General features: G+C 29.3%; 1 protein-coding gene across 1 annotated transcript in view; it reads right to left on the bottom strand.

Moving 5' to 3' along the window:
* The window catches only part of LOC112597226, a 127,823-nt gene that overhangs the window by 68,516 nt on the left and 41,082 nt on the right, over positions 1-18,225 (bottom strand). The window contains exon 3 of the mRNA XM_025343190.1: positions 12,262-12,403. Within this exon, the coding sequence (XP_025198975.1) occupies positions 12,262-12,403 (142 nt within the window). The remainder of the gene's footprint in view (positions 1-12,261; positions 12,404-18,225) is intronic.

Below are 18,225 nucleotides of genomic sequence, written 5' to 3'. Positions count from 1 at the left end.
CTCCAAACGCGTGCACACCGAGAAACTCGATAAGCTCCTTTTGTAGCTTATCGAGTTCTAACGATTTACCGCCACCCTTTTGTGTAGGGAGCGGAGGTTACGTCGCTTTGCGTATCTGGAGAGCACCAGATTACTATTCAAGCAGATGCGAATTGTGGAAATTACAGACAAGACAAGAGGTGAACAAATATTCGTCATTTAAATAATCCTCGGCTTTTCCATACGGAAGTAACACACTTAAAGATTAAACTACTAATATCGGCTTATTAACACTAATTTGGATTACAGCAAAATTTAGTAAAATAAGTATCATACATATATCAAACAATACGAAAGACTTCTTAATACCTATAGACATTATTATTTATGAATTTCAGTTATCAATAGTTTACATAGATTATGTCAACAATATTATTTTATAAAACATCAATAAATGTAGTACAATAATTTATCGATATTTACCAATAAATATTGCAGGGTATTTGATATTATACTAATTAAATCAAATGCCAACCACGTTTATAAATGTCTGAAAATTCTAAAATAACAAATTATTAATTTACATGCGTGGGTGTAAGTGTTTTCTACCCGTTGAAAGGAACAACGGATCCTTTGTTTGGAAAACGGGATAACAAAACGTTTCGGTAGCCTCAAGTAGAAGTAATTGTGGTTGAACAGATTTCCCGGGGGAATGGAGAGGAGGAGGGAAGAGATGAAGTTTAAACAAAAGACAAGAAAGAGGCATGATGAGTTCACCCATGGGATCCTGCGCCTTTTTAACGGTATATGACATACTAGAGTAACTCTGGTTTCTCTTCAACGATTAAATGACTGTACGATAGCCACTCAAGGGATTATATAGTATTAGTTGTATAGAAAATAAATCAAACATCGATTTTTTGAAAAAAAAAAAACTATACATTTAAAATCTAGGTACCTACATAAGTATAAAAAAATGAATCGAGTGAAACAAAGCAAAATCATTGAAGTTTGCGTGTGAAAATTTAGTACAAAAAATAAACGGTAAAATTGTTGAAGCACTAACAATAGAATTTTATTGCAGTCTTTTCTAACACATTTTCTCTGGTTGGTATTGTTATTATAGAAGAAGAGTTACAGAAAGTTTTCCACCCTCTCGTAGACAGCTCACAACTTCTGCTATAAAAGAAAACGATTTCAGAATTTCGATACTCAAAGAAAAAAAAACAACCCCCATCTGCCTTTGGAATGTTTATAATTCTTTTATATAAGCCAAATAATAATTTATGCTTATAAACATGCACAGTAAAAACCACAAAAGAAAACTCAAAAATTCTTTAACTCCCCTTTATATAAGATAAAAAAAAAAAAACCTTCACCTTCAGCAACCCATTTCACTTGACGAGACAAAGCCCTTAACAATAACCAAATACAGCATTTGAACGTTTACCTGAGCAATATAAATATATTAACAACATAACAAATCATTTATTAAACAAAAAAAGGTAGACCGGAAATGCAGCAATTGAATACAATTTTCAACGTCCAGTTGACACACGAATATGTTGACGTATAATAAGAGTCGAACAATAATGAGAGCTATCCGGAAAGTACAGGTCATACAGTAGCTATACACATAATAGGAAAAGTTGAAGGTAAAACGGTACAAAACGTACGGTGACATTAAAAGACCATTCACGTGTGCATCGGACAGCAGGGAATAACGCGTCTGTAGAACCTCGCCTCGGGTTTCTCGTTTCCCTCGAGGGTACAGATTATATATATAACAAATTTATTTCTATGCGGGAAATCGTTAAAACCCTCCTCACGACCATTATCGGTTCCGCATATTATACACTGCCGTAACAACATAGAGCACACGATACATATGCTCGATGACGCGGTTTATAAGATAAAACTAATGTACTCGCATTATATGTAATTTCGTATGCCGATTGTATACGTGAACCCAAATCACATTATAACTATACTTAGCTATGTAAAATATACCTGTGCGTATTATAGGAAATAACAAATGATAATGTATTTCCTTCTGTAATAATATTATAAATTAATTATACATAAATAATACGCATATTATATACAAATGTTATGTACTTTAACATTTGTATAAAGTACTATTTTACTGAATTTTGTACGATTTTAGTAGAACTCATAAAATAAATGTATCCCCATATTTTTAAAGGTCATTAACACTATTTATTTACGATGATTATAGCGATAGTAATTATTGTAATATTTAGTTTAACATATTAATACTGATCAATGCAGCTTTAGTATTTTTTTTAAAGAAAATATAAAAATTAAATTTTAATTGTTTTAAATATCATTAGGTATTAAAAGTATATCGTATACACTAAATAATTATAAATAATACATACATAATATGAAACTCTTTAATATGTATAAATTATAAATATATGTAGAGTAAGATTGTATTTTTTTAAGAACATTTTTTAAATTGTGCTTGTAAAACACAATTTAAAAAAAACACGCAAGGTAAAATTTAAGTATTACAAGTGATATTAACTAGTATTACAACGCAAAACTAGTTACAACGAAAGAGATGTTTAAGAGAAAAGCAATGAATTATATGTGGTCCATTCATTATTATTGAATGTTCGTTCCCATCAACGTGCACGCGAATACTTTAAGTATTCCCTTCCGACTGACAAGTATACAAGACTACGTCAAGTAATCTTCGTATATATATATATTGTTATAATGGCTCATGTTTGGTTAATAGTTTAGCTATAAATTGCAGGTCTAAGCACATTGACAGATTTATGGCATTCTAGTTTCATACAGGGTTCTTACCCCTGAGTTATTGTTGGATACTGATTCAGATTACTCATCTCTCTCTCTCTCTCTCTCTCTCTCTCACACACACTCTTTTTCTTTCTATATAGTAGCTTGAAACCTGTCTATTCTCAAACATCACTAAAACTTATCATTATTATTACTATAGAAACATTTCATAGATGAACAAGAAACTGCATACCTTGTCTATCAAAATCCATGGCATGTTTTTTTTTTGTCAATTTTAATACAAAAATGTTAAAATATTACCTACCCCGAGACAGATTTTACGTTTAGAACTTTCAAAAAATATTCAAGTTAATAAGTGCTGAACAATAAGTACACACGCATGTTGTTTGACTTGGTTAGGCCAGTACTATAAATTGCCGGAATCTACTATCAAATAATAAATAGGAACGTATAAATTAAAAATAACGGAGAAGCTAAAATCGGAAGAGCGAAACTACCACAAAAGAAGAGCGTTTAATCAACTTAATGCAACGGACACTTTTCAACCAGACACAGACTCATCATTCTTCACAAATACACTGTTATATACCTATTACCATTTCATTCAATAGCAAAGGTTGTTATTAAAATAACCTATATGGTGCGTTGGTTTTGAACACATCTGATAGTAGTTATGCTAGAAGAATTATTTCATAATATACATAGTTATAATAAAATTACAAAAATCAATGAAATTAAAATACCTAAGTATTGGTGTATATATATTTAATAAATTAGAGGTGCAAAATATTATTTTATAAAATGTATATTCATTATATCTATAAGATATAATAGAAATTATTTTAATATAAGTAAAACGAACAAATTGTTTTCATTTAAGTTTTTCGAATGAAAAAAAAACATTCTTACTTAAGAGTCTACATTTTAAAGTACCTATTATAATCGTAAATTTATGAGTGTACACAAATAATTACGTACATAGAAGCTAATAGCCATATATTTATTTTTATTTAATTTATCAACTTCTGTTTTTTAATGAAAACCCATCGATTTGCTTTGTTCATCCCTGTACCTACCTATGTACAAACACTGCAGTTATCTCTGCCGGTCGACCACTTCACTAATCACGCAAAGCGTACCTAACCCGAAACAGTTTCGCGCCATCGGAATGCTAGCCATGTTTACTCGCTGAATTAGTCGTAGACTTACGCTCGTGTTTCACCCGTTGTTATGACGGCGCGACGTCCACAATGTCTATTCATTTGATATTCCATACGGCATACTGAATATCGGCACCTTTCGGACGTCGGCGGATTAATTAGCCGCATGCCACGTGTCAAGAATACATAGAATTTCACATAGAATGCACCACGCAGCACAGACTCTAGGGGAATTATTGCTATTATATAAACACGCATACATCCGTACAAAATAATATACATATACATATATACATGCATATAGAAACAGGAGGCAACGAAATGATACAGTAGGAGAGGCGGTGTTTTTGTGCTAGACGCGTGATCGTCTTTCTCGTTGTCACCGTCGCCACAGTTTCCGTAATGATACGATACCGGATACTGCGATGAATATTAAATCGTGACATTAATATTACAGTCAGTCAGTAGGTACCTAATTCAAACAGTGGTCTATAAAGTTTTTCTGAAGACCAAAGTAACAGGGGTTATTATCTTATAGAACGCTGTTTGTACGGGCGTTTCTCAAAAGCCCGGTAACACATATAGTGTACGAACAAAACTGGCAGAACATACGAGTACACTTCAACTTCGGATCCGTCCAAAATCTTTCGCATCATCAAGTGTCTTGACTGCATTTCAAAACTTTTTATTGTTCTCGAAAAGGGACTCGGAGATGATAATCACTGCAGTTGCTTTCGAATTTTACAGTTTGAGAATAATTGACATTTTGCCCAAGAACATATTATATTGTTGTGTTTAAATGTACTGTACATAAATAAACAATGTAATCGGTAAACGACGAATAATCGTTTAAAGCGATAAATTTCAGGCCGTTAAATTGTGTCACATGACGGATGATTAGTAGCGCGCAACAGTCGAATACGAAGATAATTAACTACTATAAATACAACCATTTAAAGTATTTAAATACGAACGGTTTTTTTTTTTTTTTTTTTTATTACATTAACTAAAAGCAATATTATTTTATTGAGTTTCAGCAGAGTATTTATTGTTTAAACGTGATTTTTAAATAATTGATCTACAGTGAAACCATTTCCCATTGGGGAACATATTTGAGGTGCAGTTGAATATCACATTCATATCGTTTCTAGCATGAGGTTTTAAATTTTTTTTTTTTTTTTAATTATTTTTAAAAAGTACATAAGATAAAATATAGTCACGTATATTATTTGACTGCATATTCACTAGCTTCGAAATGGCTTATATATTTTTAGCGTATTTTAACTAAAGCCATTTTACTAACTATGATGTGGTTTGAAGGTTAAAACCTATTTTGTTTTATACAGTAGATCGATTTTTTAAACCGTGCAAAATAATGATGAAAAATACGACCTAGCGTTCAGGAATAATTGATAAAAATAATAAAAATCTGTTAAGCATTAAAACACATTTTAGTTACACAGTTTTTTCACCACTTATAACTAATTTAATAAAAATAAATTTCACGATTTTACGCACAGTGAATCGCGAAAATTGCCAGTAAAATTGATGGAAATAATATGTGTTTGTTAACTAAATAGATAAAAAAAATCGTTAAAAGATTCTTAAGCAAATTTCATTTTGTCGACTTTTTATGCTTTATAATATCTATTTCGAAAGCAGGTATTTAAGTATAGTAATGTTATGTACAGCTATTTATTTGCATATTTACAATATATATTTAAAGAAGCGATTATGTTAAATAATATATTTTAATGCTAGTAAAAATCAAACCTATATTTTTAACTATATACTTTTACGTGGCTATAAGAAATAAATTATAATATTTTTAATTTCTATTCAAATATTTTTATGCTATCTATTATATTTGGCTATATTTAACAATTATATAAATTATGTATCTCATCAACATATTTTATAAGAAATATATTACTGAAATAACATGTTAATATTATCATTAAAACAATATAATATCTTAGCAATGGGAAGTTTATCATAAAAGGTTGCCTTGACAACGGGGCCTCCAGTAAATTTATAATAAGCAACGTTACTGATTACAAATTTACACTACACAGAATTAAAGGAATAACACTTTCCTTCTCTTCATCTACATACACGTTAAATTACAAGGTATAAGATAGGTAAAGAAAAAATTCCAAATGTTAAGGTTGGGAAAGAATGAACTATTAAAGCAAGGGATGTTGGGATGTTTTTAGTAGTATACAACTTATATCAGCTCAAATATTAAATTCCGATGTAGGGAGTAAGGAATTCTTGGATTAACTAAGGGAAGTATAAGGCAGGAGATGGTAAGTTTGGCAAGCTCTTTTGACGAAAGATGGCTTAAACATCAGTTTATTCATCGTACACTCACTCTATCAACCTATACACAACGTATGTATATATATTTCCACCTGCCATGAAATTAAAGATTTACCTGTACTTGTATTACAAGTTAAAACTTTTTCATTTTATTTCGATATGCCATATTAATTTAGCTGTTAAAATAACTAATATTAACTAGCGACTAAATTGTTAAAAATGTATAAATGTAGCTTTGTGTATTACAAAAGTTTTAGTGTTAAACATTGATTGATAATTAATAATTTTATGAAAAATAATATTAACAAATATAAGACATATATAGTAATATTTTCTCAGGTATTAAAAACAAATTAATCAAATTAATTAATTAATAAGATATTATGGTATTGTTTTATTTATTTTTTTTTTTGTTATTAATTAAAATTGGAACCTTTTTATATTATTTGACAGTGAAACATTATGCATAAATGTAATAAAAAACTGTTTGGAAGTAGTTTTTAAAAGTTTAAAATTTAAATCTATATCAAAGCCACTTGTTTCTTGAAAGATCTGTAATAATAATAATAATAAAATAAACACTTGAATTCAAGTTGTTATTTTATAAATGCAACATTAATTTCCTAAATACTGGAACTCTTGATCTATTTATATTTCAATAAGATAAGCAATAAATTATTTTTAATATCTCAGGTTTTTTTTTTAATTTTAGAAATATAGTATTTTTCAAAATTATTTGTATTTATAAATATAAAATCAAAGTATGTACATATTTATTCATACTTTATTTTAAATTAATTTTTAAACCATGTTTCTAATAAAATGTATCGGATTAAAAAGATCATTATAGTATAGTAATGAGGTTAATATTTTTCTTATAATACATTTGAAAGTCATGAAAATAAATTTCGAAAATACAAACATTTTATTTAAAAATGTAATGTTCAGATTTCATAGTTGCACATATATGTATTAAAAATGTAAAAGTTCTACTTCAGTGATTCTATATTAAGTCAATAACATCTATCTTTTAAAAAAGAAATATATAAAATAGACATCGTCATATTTGAAACATCGAATATGTATTTCAATTTACAGCCAAAAAAAGGATCTCATTTTACCGACTACCTCACTTTTTTTCCCACATAGCAATAACATTGGCTACAGTGTGCAAATGAACTTATGTAGAAACCTTTGAAGTTTTTTTCACCTTAGAAATGACCTTCCATTAATGGCATTTCTGTGCACACGTAAGCTTTGCTATGTTTTTTTTTTTTTTTTTTTTTTGGTCAAAGAGTGTATTACTTCACGAATAGTGGTGAAGAGGGTTTAATAACCTTCAGAATACATTCAACCACTGACAGTCAGTTTCACGTGTGTTTCACGTGTATGCAAAACTAAAATAAATAGTGTTTTTTTTTTAAAAAAAAATGTGTTTTGAGCCATATACCTATCGAAATGGTTTGCTTTAGAAATAGTTAACTATTTTTCTTTGTATATGACCTAGTCAAAATATGTAAACTTCAGTTCTTAACAAATAATAAGTATTACAGGTTCGATTTTTATTTTTTAATTAAATTTAAAATACACAAACGTATTTATAAGTAAAATATATTTATGACTTATAATTTATAAGTTACATCAGTTTTATTACATGTTAAAAGAAAACATAATAATGAAATCAATTTATATGTTATACTGTTTAGTTAATTAAAATGTATTAAGTAAATTAGATAAAAGTAGTAGTAACGTTAATTGTATTAAGATAATAATTAACTATTTAAAAATTTAACTTTATATATTTTTCAATTCATTGAACTAATAACTAAATTCAACTGAAAACAATTTAAATTATAACATACTTATCCAAAAATCGAAAAATGAAATACTATTGGTTTAAACTTTAAATTATAGGTACCATACTTAATTCTCAAATAAATTAATTTAATAGAAAAGTAATTCTTGTCGTTATTTATTTTACACTTATTTTGGAATTCAGTCGTCTGTATCAGATAAAAAAGAAAATGAATAACCTATAGATTTACAATAACCATTTAAATCCAATAAAGACAACGATTGTTGAATTCACAATACATTTTTGAATAGACGGGACCAGCTGGTATTAAGTATATGAAACATATTGTTAACTTGACACATGTCTTAGCATATATACATGCATTCATGCATTGTATTAGTAAACTTTATAAATGAAACAAATAGTATCAATGAAAACTAGAATCAAAAATAGTTCTCTAAGAACTACGAAGATAGTCACGGACTTTTTACGGTGATTTTCTTTTGGAAAATAATATAATGCAATAGTAAAACGAAGAAGAATACTCAAGAGTAAAAAAAAGCTCAGAAATAAATGATTTTTTTTTCAAATAAGTTGTTAATTTTTCTTAAATGCAAGTATCGCGAATAAAGACGGTAATATGTGTATACATACATTAAAATGACCTTTTGATAAGAAAAATTATTATAATGATAGAAAAAATAGGTCAGAAGTTTTAATGTTGAAAAATATATTTAAAATTATTAATATATATACTTGTAAAAAATAAATAAATATATTTTTGCTTTAAATAATTTTAAAATTCTTCAAATATTACCGACATAATCATTAACATGTGATATATGTAATTATTTTTAATTAAATTATATGTATATAGTGGAAATTTTAAAACCATTAATTTGTTTATTCATCAGAAATTATACAGGTATTACAATTTTATTAAAACAATTTAATTATTAAATATTTAATCATTCATAGTTACCTTTAGGTTAATTTATTTAGTTTATCTAAGATTTTATTTTTATTTTCATAAATATTTTAATCATTTATATATAAAATTAAACAAATAAATAATTATTTTTAATTAACTAATACATTTTTTCTATAATAGATACATATTAAAAACGTTGATTAACAATGTGATTATTGTTTTGTGATATTCATTCGGATTTTGACTAATAATAAACTCACAATTCACGTTCCTAAGTAAATTAAAACTTCAGTAATAAGTATATATTTATATTGGAAAGTAATCTAATTGAATTCAAATTGCATACACCATACATAAAACAAATTAAATAAGATTAGTATTTTATGAGAAAGCAGTAATTTTGATTCTAATAAATATCAATACATTAATTACATTTTATAATAAATAAAACGATCATATATAATTATTTGTATATCAGTATTAAATGTAAATACGAATTTAATTAAAATGTTTTAAATGTAGTGTTTTTTCTTGGTAATTTAAAATGAACACTGAGTGTTAGATATAGAACTATAAAAAACAGTTTATTAATCAGAGCATAGATCAATATTTTAAAATTTTTGCTGAGTAAAAAGTATATCAGTATTCATTTAGTAGTTCGGTCAATTTGAGATAAAGTCTTCGTCATAGAAATAAGACTACAACAATTGCACATATCTATAGCCTATTAAATTACATTAACAATTTATAAAAATGTATATACCTAGTCGAATAATAAATTATTTAAACATTCATACTTGGATCAATGAAAATGGTTTTAGCAAATATACTAACTCAAAATTTAAATACTCACCTTAATAAATTATAATGATGATATTATTATGAAACAAAACAAATCGTCATTTAACAAAACACAATCAAGTATCCGGAACAGGCTATTGTTTATGCTAATATGATGCGATGGTAGCGAAAACAATGTATAAACAGTAATGGTATTTGCATTTATTTCATTTAACTCTTACATGATTTCTAAAAACGTCTCAATTTATACTCGTTAAAAAAGCATTTTAAATTAATCTAAGTGTCTTCAGTATGGGTTAAATATTATAAATATTTTATCCAGTCAAATTTCTTAAAAGTTTAAACTATATAGAAAATTAATAAAATAAAAATAAAATAATACCGTCACCTTTGTCATTATTCTGTTTTAAAAATTATCAAGACTTCCGCCTATTGAGGGTTCCCCGTCGACAAGGTAGTAGGAACAAATGTGCGGAAAAAATTACACCACGCTTTTGTCACAGGTTCTATTCCCTAATGTAATATTATTCGAGTAGTGTTAGAGGTACCCCGACCCACACAAAAGAGGCTTTCATAATATGACGCGGCGTCGATCATGACTACAGAATACTGCTGCGCTATAATATACATTAAACAAGGGGAGAAAGCGTTAGAGGAGTACACTAATAATAATAATAATAATAATAATATTAATAATAATAATAATAATTAACCAGTTGGTGAGACAACAATATTTTCCCAAAATGGGGGGGGGGGGGTTAGTATAATAAATATGATGTGTTTGGTTCACCGACAGCATATACAGCTAGGTTCATAGCCATCCGAAACAAAAAGATGCGGATAGAGCGCAATTCTGAACGCTTGGCGTTTATATTATAATATGTATTATATTTTATATAAATATTAAAACTCAACATTACGACCTCAAAACAATAGTTTTAACGTCCACTTTTATTCGACCTGTCATGTGCACTGCTCCATTTTCCACTCACCGCCACGGGTCACTTTTGTTCTCGTCATTCGTTTTCCCTCGGCCACCCAGTAATTTATTCCAATTGTGCGATTCGTTGATTTTTATTTTTTCCTACGCAAGTTTATAGGTATGCACATTACACATACGCGTACACTGTACTGAATAATGTAAAACAACATGCGGACGATATGATGATTAATAGCCTGGTTAGCCACCACTAAGCAGCGCATCGACGACATTACATGAATATAATATGCATAATCTATGTGTGTAAATAGATAGATATACATAAATATGAATATCTGTGTACTTATATTTGCATGTGTACGTGGGTCTGTAGCGAAATACCGGTCAGCTGTGTCATCGGCGGCAATAATCGCGATGAGGTGATGAGGTAGCAGAGGAAGATGATGAATATTGGAGACCTGATGATGTATATAGTAAACAGCTAGGATCCACTCAACCCAGAATCCCTCGAGCCGTATTCTTCTCAACAAAACTTAGATAAACATTATGGGTTCCGTTTAAATCATTTGTATTGACTCAAACATAATAATAAACGTTGGGTTCTCAAAATATGAAAATTAAATCTGACAATCTTCCTGTTGTATTCGAATATGATAGTACAAATATAATTCAAATGTATTACAAATTCTTTTAATATTATTTTAATAAACGTGTTAAATAAATATTACATAACTTACACGCATGGATCATTTAAGTTTTAATTACATTAAAACTTTAAATCATATTTTTATTAGTAACTATGTATATAAGTAAATTCAATGGATTATAATTTTAGTTGTATTTCGAGTTGTACCTACTTTTCTGTTCAAAAGCCTGAAAAATTCAACTCGAATGCCTATTTTACAATATTAACATAAGAAAAATAAAACATAGGTACCTAAAAACCAAAGATTCCAATAGTTTATGTGAAAATATGTATAATAATTCAGTTTAAATGATCAAAAAACTTCCTAATTTATGAAATTAATAATAACTAAATCAAATCAAATATTGAAAAATATTTTTTATTTATAAATATGTAGATTTAATAATTTAAAATATTATATGTATTATGATAAAAATATACTTAATAATTCTATTAATATAAACCTACAATTTATATTTCTTGAGTTAATGGACATTTTAAACTAATTTATAGACGTATATATTATCCCCTATTCACTGAATTCGTTTCCAAAATGGGTTTTCTCTTCTATTATATGCATTTTGTGCATGTAACATGGGCAAATAAACGTTGTTAAATTACGATGGTTGGCGATAACATCTGTGTAATGGACAGAATGACAAACCACACAATCGATAAATCCCTATCTTTCAAATCGCTTACACAATTGTGCCAACGATTCACAATGTTGCCCCATCGCACAAGCTAGGTGTGCACTTTGTTATCGTGTTTAAATGTCAACTTATATAATAGTATAAAACAACCTTACAGTTACAGGTGTCAATCTCACTTAATATTAATAAAAAATTGCCGTTATACCTGTCTTCGATTAGAAACTTGTCGCTGACGTTTTGCACGCACTCTCCTTTGGTCATAATGGTGGTCGTATTTATATTGATATAATGGTTCACGCCAGACTGAAACCATCGACCGGACCATTGGGCAGGAAACTCACATTGGCCTGCAAACGAAAATGTACAATTTATAAATATGTTTAGGATATTTCGTTATTGAAATACATAATCGAAATGAGCAAGATTGGTTCTTTCGGATAAACTACCTATAAAATCTATCAACTTTATAGTTTTTATTAACATTTAATATTTTTTACTTGAACGACTAATAATATGTTTTAATATGAATAGCAGTACTCAACTTTTGACTGCTTTACGTCATATATAAAAGATTTTATATTTCTAAAACATAAATTTCTCGATATCTTCAAATACATATAATTATAATTATTTTAACTCATAATTTAGGTAAATACTTATGTAATAGCCATCTGCCCTAAATTTAGTATACATGATTTTTGTATACATATTTTTACACTTTTAGTAGATAACAGTAACTAATGCTAATCAGTTTATTTTTGTTTTAAAAATGTTACAAAATGATTACATGTTTAAGAATACATGTAACAACGATTTTAAACCATGTGTACTATATTATATGTATTATTTTAAATTGTATACGTTTATCCTAATTAAAACAGTTAATGTTATAAATTAAATTGGTTTTAATAAAAATATTTTCAAACAATAATTTTAATAATATCTTTCAGTCTAGACAGATAAAAAATAAACAAAGAAAAAACATATTGTATTTGTTTATTTTACTTCTGTGTTTATTTTGAATAAGTGATTCAATATTTGTTCCCGTTTCATGTTGCTCCTTTATTATAGTATGAATTAAATGAGAGGATGTGTTTCTGTTAGTATTGTACCATTTTTCAACGATTTTATTTGTTTATGGAAGGTTATACAATACAAGAATACGTATATAGTATACAGTTATTAGATTAGGTAAATAAGCTTTTATCCACTTAAAATATATTATATTCATATTTTATAAATATTTTTTAATAACTCGATTTCGGGAAACTTAGTTCCAAATTAAAACAGTCCGCCGGAACGCACTCGTGATATTAAACTGTATAATTCTATATACGAGCTGATTGAAAATTATAAGGTATTGTATTTGTACTTTGGTAAATTATAATTATACAGACGCGATATGCGTATGAATTCACACGCCCAATATTCCTAACTGTATTAGATTAATTATGTTTTAAATTACCAGTCTGTACACGCAGCACAGTATCTATATATATTATTTTATATATAGAAAGAATCAAATGCGCGAGTATGTGTTTCGGCATAGGTTTTTTCACTACCCTTCGTTTACTGTTACTATATAGGAACATACGCGTATTTTCTTGATACACGTATGCACCTATATATGTATAAAATATAATCCTAAGGATTAAAAACTCATACGCACGATGGTAAAACGCACACACGTTTGCACGTGCTATAGCCGAGAAGGGGAAAAAATTCCCCTACACTTGTGTACACTATAATATATATATAACCACATATATTATATATGTACCTATCGTCATATGCGCATACGGTATATGTATTTGTGTGTCCGTGTGTGATGAATAATATTATTTAGTATTATATCCGAGTATACATGTGTGTACGATGGCGGGAGTATATATACTGTTAATAAACACGGAAGCCAGAGGCAGTTGCAGTGGGGTTGTGCGAGGAGGCAGTGGTCGGTGGAAGAGGGCGGCTTGTGCACACACGTATGGTGGTATACCCAGTTTTAATACTCGACCGAAAGCGCATTCCTATTAAACTTTAAGCTTTTCGGGTCCAACTTTGTGTATGCGTTCGTGTGTATAATACACAAAACACTACGCGTTTATAAACATACATAAGCCACCAGAAGAAGCAAAAGAAACCCGCAACGGGCGTCGTTATCGTCGTTGTAGGGTGAGGCGAGATTTGGACCTGGTACAGAGACCGTGGGCGGCGGGAAAGAGGGCGAACGTCGGCGACCAAAGACAGAACGCCTGAGCGCCGAAGGTGGAGGTTTGTGTATGTATAAGTGTGTATGTCTGTGTGTGGGTGTGGATGTGGGTGGATAGGTGAGTAAACGGGAGAGGAAGGCGACACTACTGATATTAATTTCTTACCCCCGCAAACCAGGCTGTCAAGAGGAGTGATGGAGATCAATATTGCCGAGTTATAAATAATACCAGACGAAACTTAACCTCCCAACCCCCTTCTCTTGTCTCGTCGCCGAAAACCTCGATTGTCGTGTCGTTCTCACACTTTCATATATATATATATATATATACATATTATACACGCAAACGTTCTCCCGCAGGCAAACCTACAACAGCGTTTATATGTATATATTAACACATGCACACATTATATTATTATAAATAAATATATACGAAATGCGCAATAAACGTGAACATTATCACCATACATATTATGCCATCACCACCGCCGCCAAGACGAGCACTCAGCGGGTAATGAATATATAATACGTCAACCATGCAACGTGTCAGGTATTTTATTTTAATTATTTTCATATTTTTTCCCAGATTGAAATATACATATTCATGACTTATAATAATAACTATAAGATCGTCTAAATCAGCATTTCTTAAACTGTGTACCGCGGAAGCCCAGGGTTCAGTGGAGATCACTTTAGGGTTCCGTAAAGCTTAAATAATTGTTTTCAACATTTTCGAGAAATTTACTTCAAAATATCTAACTAAAGATTAGTAGCGGTTAAGAGGAAAAAAAATATTTGTACAACTTTCTTCAATAACACCAGTATTAAAAATATTTGTATTTATAAAAAGCAATTTCATCTATTAAAATTTAGTCTAATTAAAAGTAATTTAAGCATTATTATTTTTATTTTAATATACAAAGTATTTTTTGAATTAAATACCTTTAACACATTGTTATTATACGAAATAGTTATAATATTTATAGCAAAAAATCCTAAATAGGCTTAAAAGCTAAAAAAAAAAAAAAAAAATAGTATAGGGGTTCCACGGTATAAGTGAACATCAAAAAGGGTTCCACAGATAGAGAAGTTAAAGAAATGCTGATCTACCTAATTATAACAAGTGCAAGCCTGGTGTAGGGCACGATGGTCCATAATTGCATGTGGTGCGTTCATTTTATCGTTTTATTTATAGTTGTTTTTTTTTTTTTAATTAGCAATAGTTTTATTATAGAACAATAAAAGTAAAATTAGGCAAAATATATATAGTTGTATTTGATACCTAGTACCTAGTAATAAAACATAATTTTAGAGGAAACCTTTTTTATGATACTGTAAATTATAATTAAAATATAAATCAAAATGTATTGTTATATTTTAGTAGTTGTAGTCATTTCGAATTAATTTAATATTAACCGGAAGTCTGTAAAGAAATAAGTGGACAACATTATAAAGTTTATAGAAACGAGATATTCAAAGCCGATTGGAGAGGAAGTTGATAGTTGGATTTTTAAAATTTATACAGAAAAATAATAATATTATTGTTAAACGTTGAAAACGCGATTATATAACTTAAGGCCATCCGCGCATAACGAAGACGTCTCCTCTTAAGCGATGCACGACGAGTCGGCTGTTAAATACCGAACGTCGATTATTATAATACATTGGTATACCTACCTCTGGATAGTATCCGGACGTACCACAAACGAGCAATATTAAAATACAATATATGGTCGGCGTGGCGGTTAGAAAAGTTATGACATTTCAATGGAGTTTAAAAACACTAACATTTTTACCCTTTCACGAATGTAATGATAAATCGAATGCAATGACTCACACATTTCAGAACACCACAAACAAATCTTCTCAATTTCTGCTATCGATATACACCGAATACACACACACACACACACACACACACACACACACACACACACACACACACACACACACACATATATATTTTACATATACATTTGTAATATAGTACAAATTTACAAAATTAATTAAAAAATATTTATTGAATAAGTATATTATTAAATTATTTTCATTTCATTTCATTTCATTTTTTTTTTTTTTTTTTTTTGTTACATCAGAACACAGAAATGACAGAAACCCGATAACATTAAAACAAATATTTTGTATGCACGATTTTAGTACAATTTAATTCTGGAAAAAGAATACAGTTCTATTGTTTGTATTTTAACATTAAATTAAAAAACATCATGCAATACTATAATGTTTATAAGAATCAATATTTCGAATAATTTATTCTCGTGACTGCTGATAAATTGATTTGCATAACTCTGCAGTACTCTATACGCACGAACAGGGTAGTTTAAAATACTACAACACGTTTTTCTCTTCGAAAACATTATCCTAAAGTATGATACATAGCAATTAATTTTTTAATCGAAACAGATGCCATCACGTGGTTGTTATAAAACCTTAAGACAGGATTTCGCGATTATGATGACGTCGTTTCAAACGTATCCAACACGGCTCACAACAGATATGTTTACTATTTATATACAATATATATACTTGTGTATGTATGTATGTGTGTGTGTGTGTGTACACGCAACAGTCACATCGACTCTCGACCTGTCGAACATCAGCTGTCAAGCTTCATAATAATAATATATATATGCATTGTATATGGACCCGAACATATCATCGCCGTCATCTGTCCGGTTTCCCACGGGGGTAAATATTTGCTCGCCGATTTCCAAAAGGGATCACGACCCTAGATCGAATCCCCCCTCGGAGTCTTTACCCCACACTGCTTCATCATCACCGTCGTCGTCGCAGGTCGACGATTTAAAACAAACAATGGGCAAACCGCGTTGTTGTTCCCGCTTATTATATACATATATTTGCTCGACTATAATGCCCGTCGTATGACGGTAAGCAATAAGCATACATACATTATATAAAACATATAGGTATATAAATGGTGGTATCGTGGGATATACCGTGGTCCGTGTACTCTGCAATACAAAGCTTTTCAAAAACAATGCTAATTGAAAATCAGATGTATGTATATTTATAGTGTATGGATGCCCTTTTCTTTCGTACCGTGACCTAACACACGACGGCATAATAATAATAATGCTAAAATAATGTGTGCAATGTGCATGGTGTCTGGTGGCTGTTAAAAGAAATCGATAAGGACGACTACTATAATAACGCGTATATTATAAACGTGTAAAAGAGTACGTCGAGTTATAAGTTATTACAGTTATTATCGAGTTTAGAAACCTTCGATAAACATTATATTTTTATGACTTTCAGGGGGAGACGGTGAAAAATTAGCTCTATGCTCAGCAGCTGAAACTGTATTATACTATAATATATACAAATATATCGCGATGGCTACGAAAACGAAAAAGGAAAACAAAGAATGAAAAGTGCAAAAACGAGGTGAAATGCGATTAATCAAAATTAATAGCTCACGATTATTATTTTGTAATCAACATCAAAACAATGAATGTTTAAAATAAAAAATTGTTGATTTGTTTTTGCGTATATTTTCTGTCAATATTTCTGTTTTCTTTTTTTATGCCTCCTACTTGTCTTGCAATTATACTGCAGTTAGCTTATCACTCGCAGTTGCCATAATTATTACACTCCCTCGTATAATAACGTAAGGACATATAAAAATAAATTATCTAGCATGCATTGTACGCATTTATTTAGTAACAACGTTTGTTGTTAAAAGTATAGACGAATTTAATTAAATGCATATCAATTTGTTAGCAACTGACAGAGAATAGGTACTGGTACTACGTATGAAACGATGAAACTTAATCGACTATCAAATTGAAATGTCCGGGATCGGACTTATGGTCGCTCTTATTTTGCGTACCACAGTCCACAACGTATACTCATATACATATTATATGCACACAAAAACATTAAGTACCGGAGTTAAATTGAAACAGTATTCTATGTTCTATG

Source organism: Melanaphis sacchari, unplaced genomic scaffold, assembly GCF_002803265.2.
Source record: "Melanaphis sacchari strain LSU unplaced genomic scaffold, SCAv2.0 Contig395_pilon_pilon, whole genome shotgun sequence".
In the NCBI taxonomy this organism is placed as follows: Eukaryota; Metazoa; Arthropoda; class Insecta; order Hemiptera; family Aphididae; genus Melanaphis; species Melanaphis sacchari.
The sequence above is the reverse complement of the archived record's forward strand: the minus strand, read 5'-3'. Positions and strand labels throughout refer to the sequence as shown.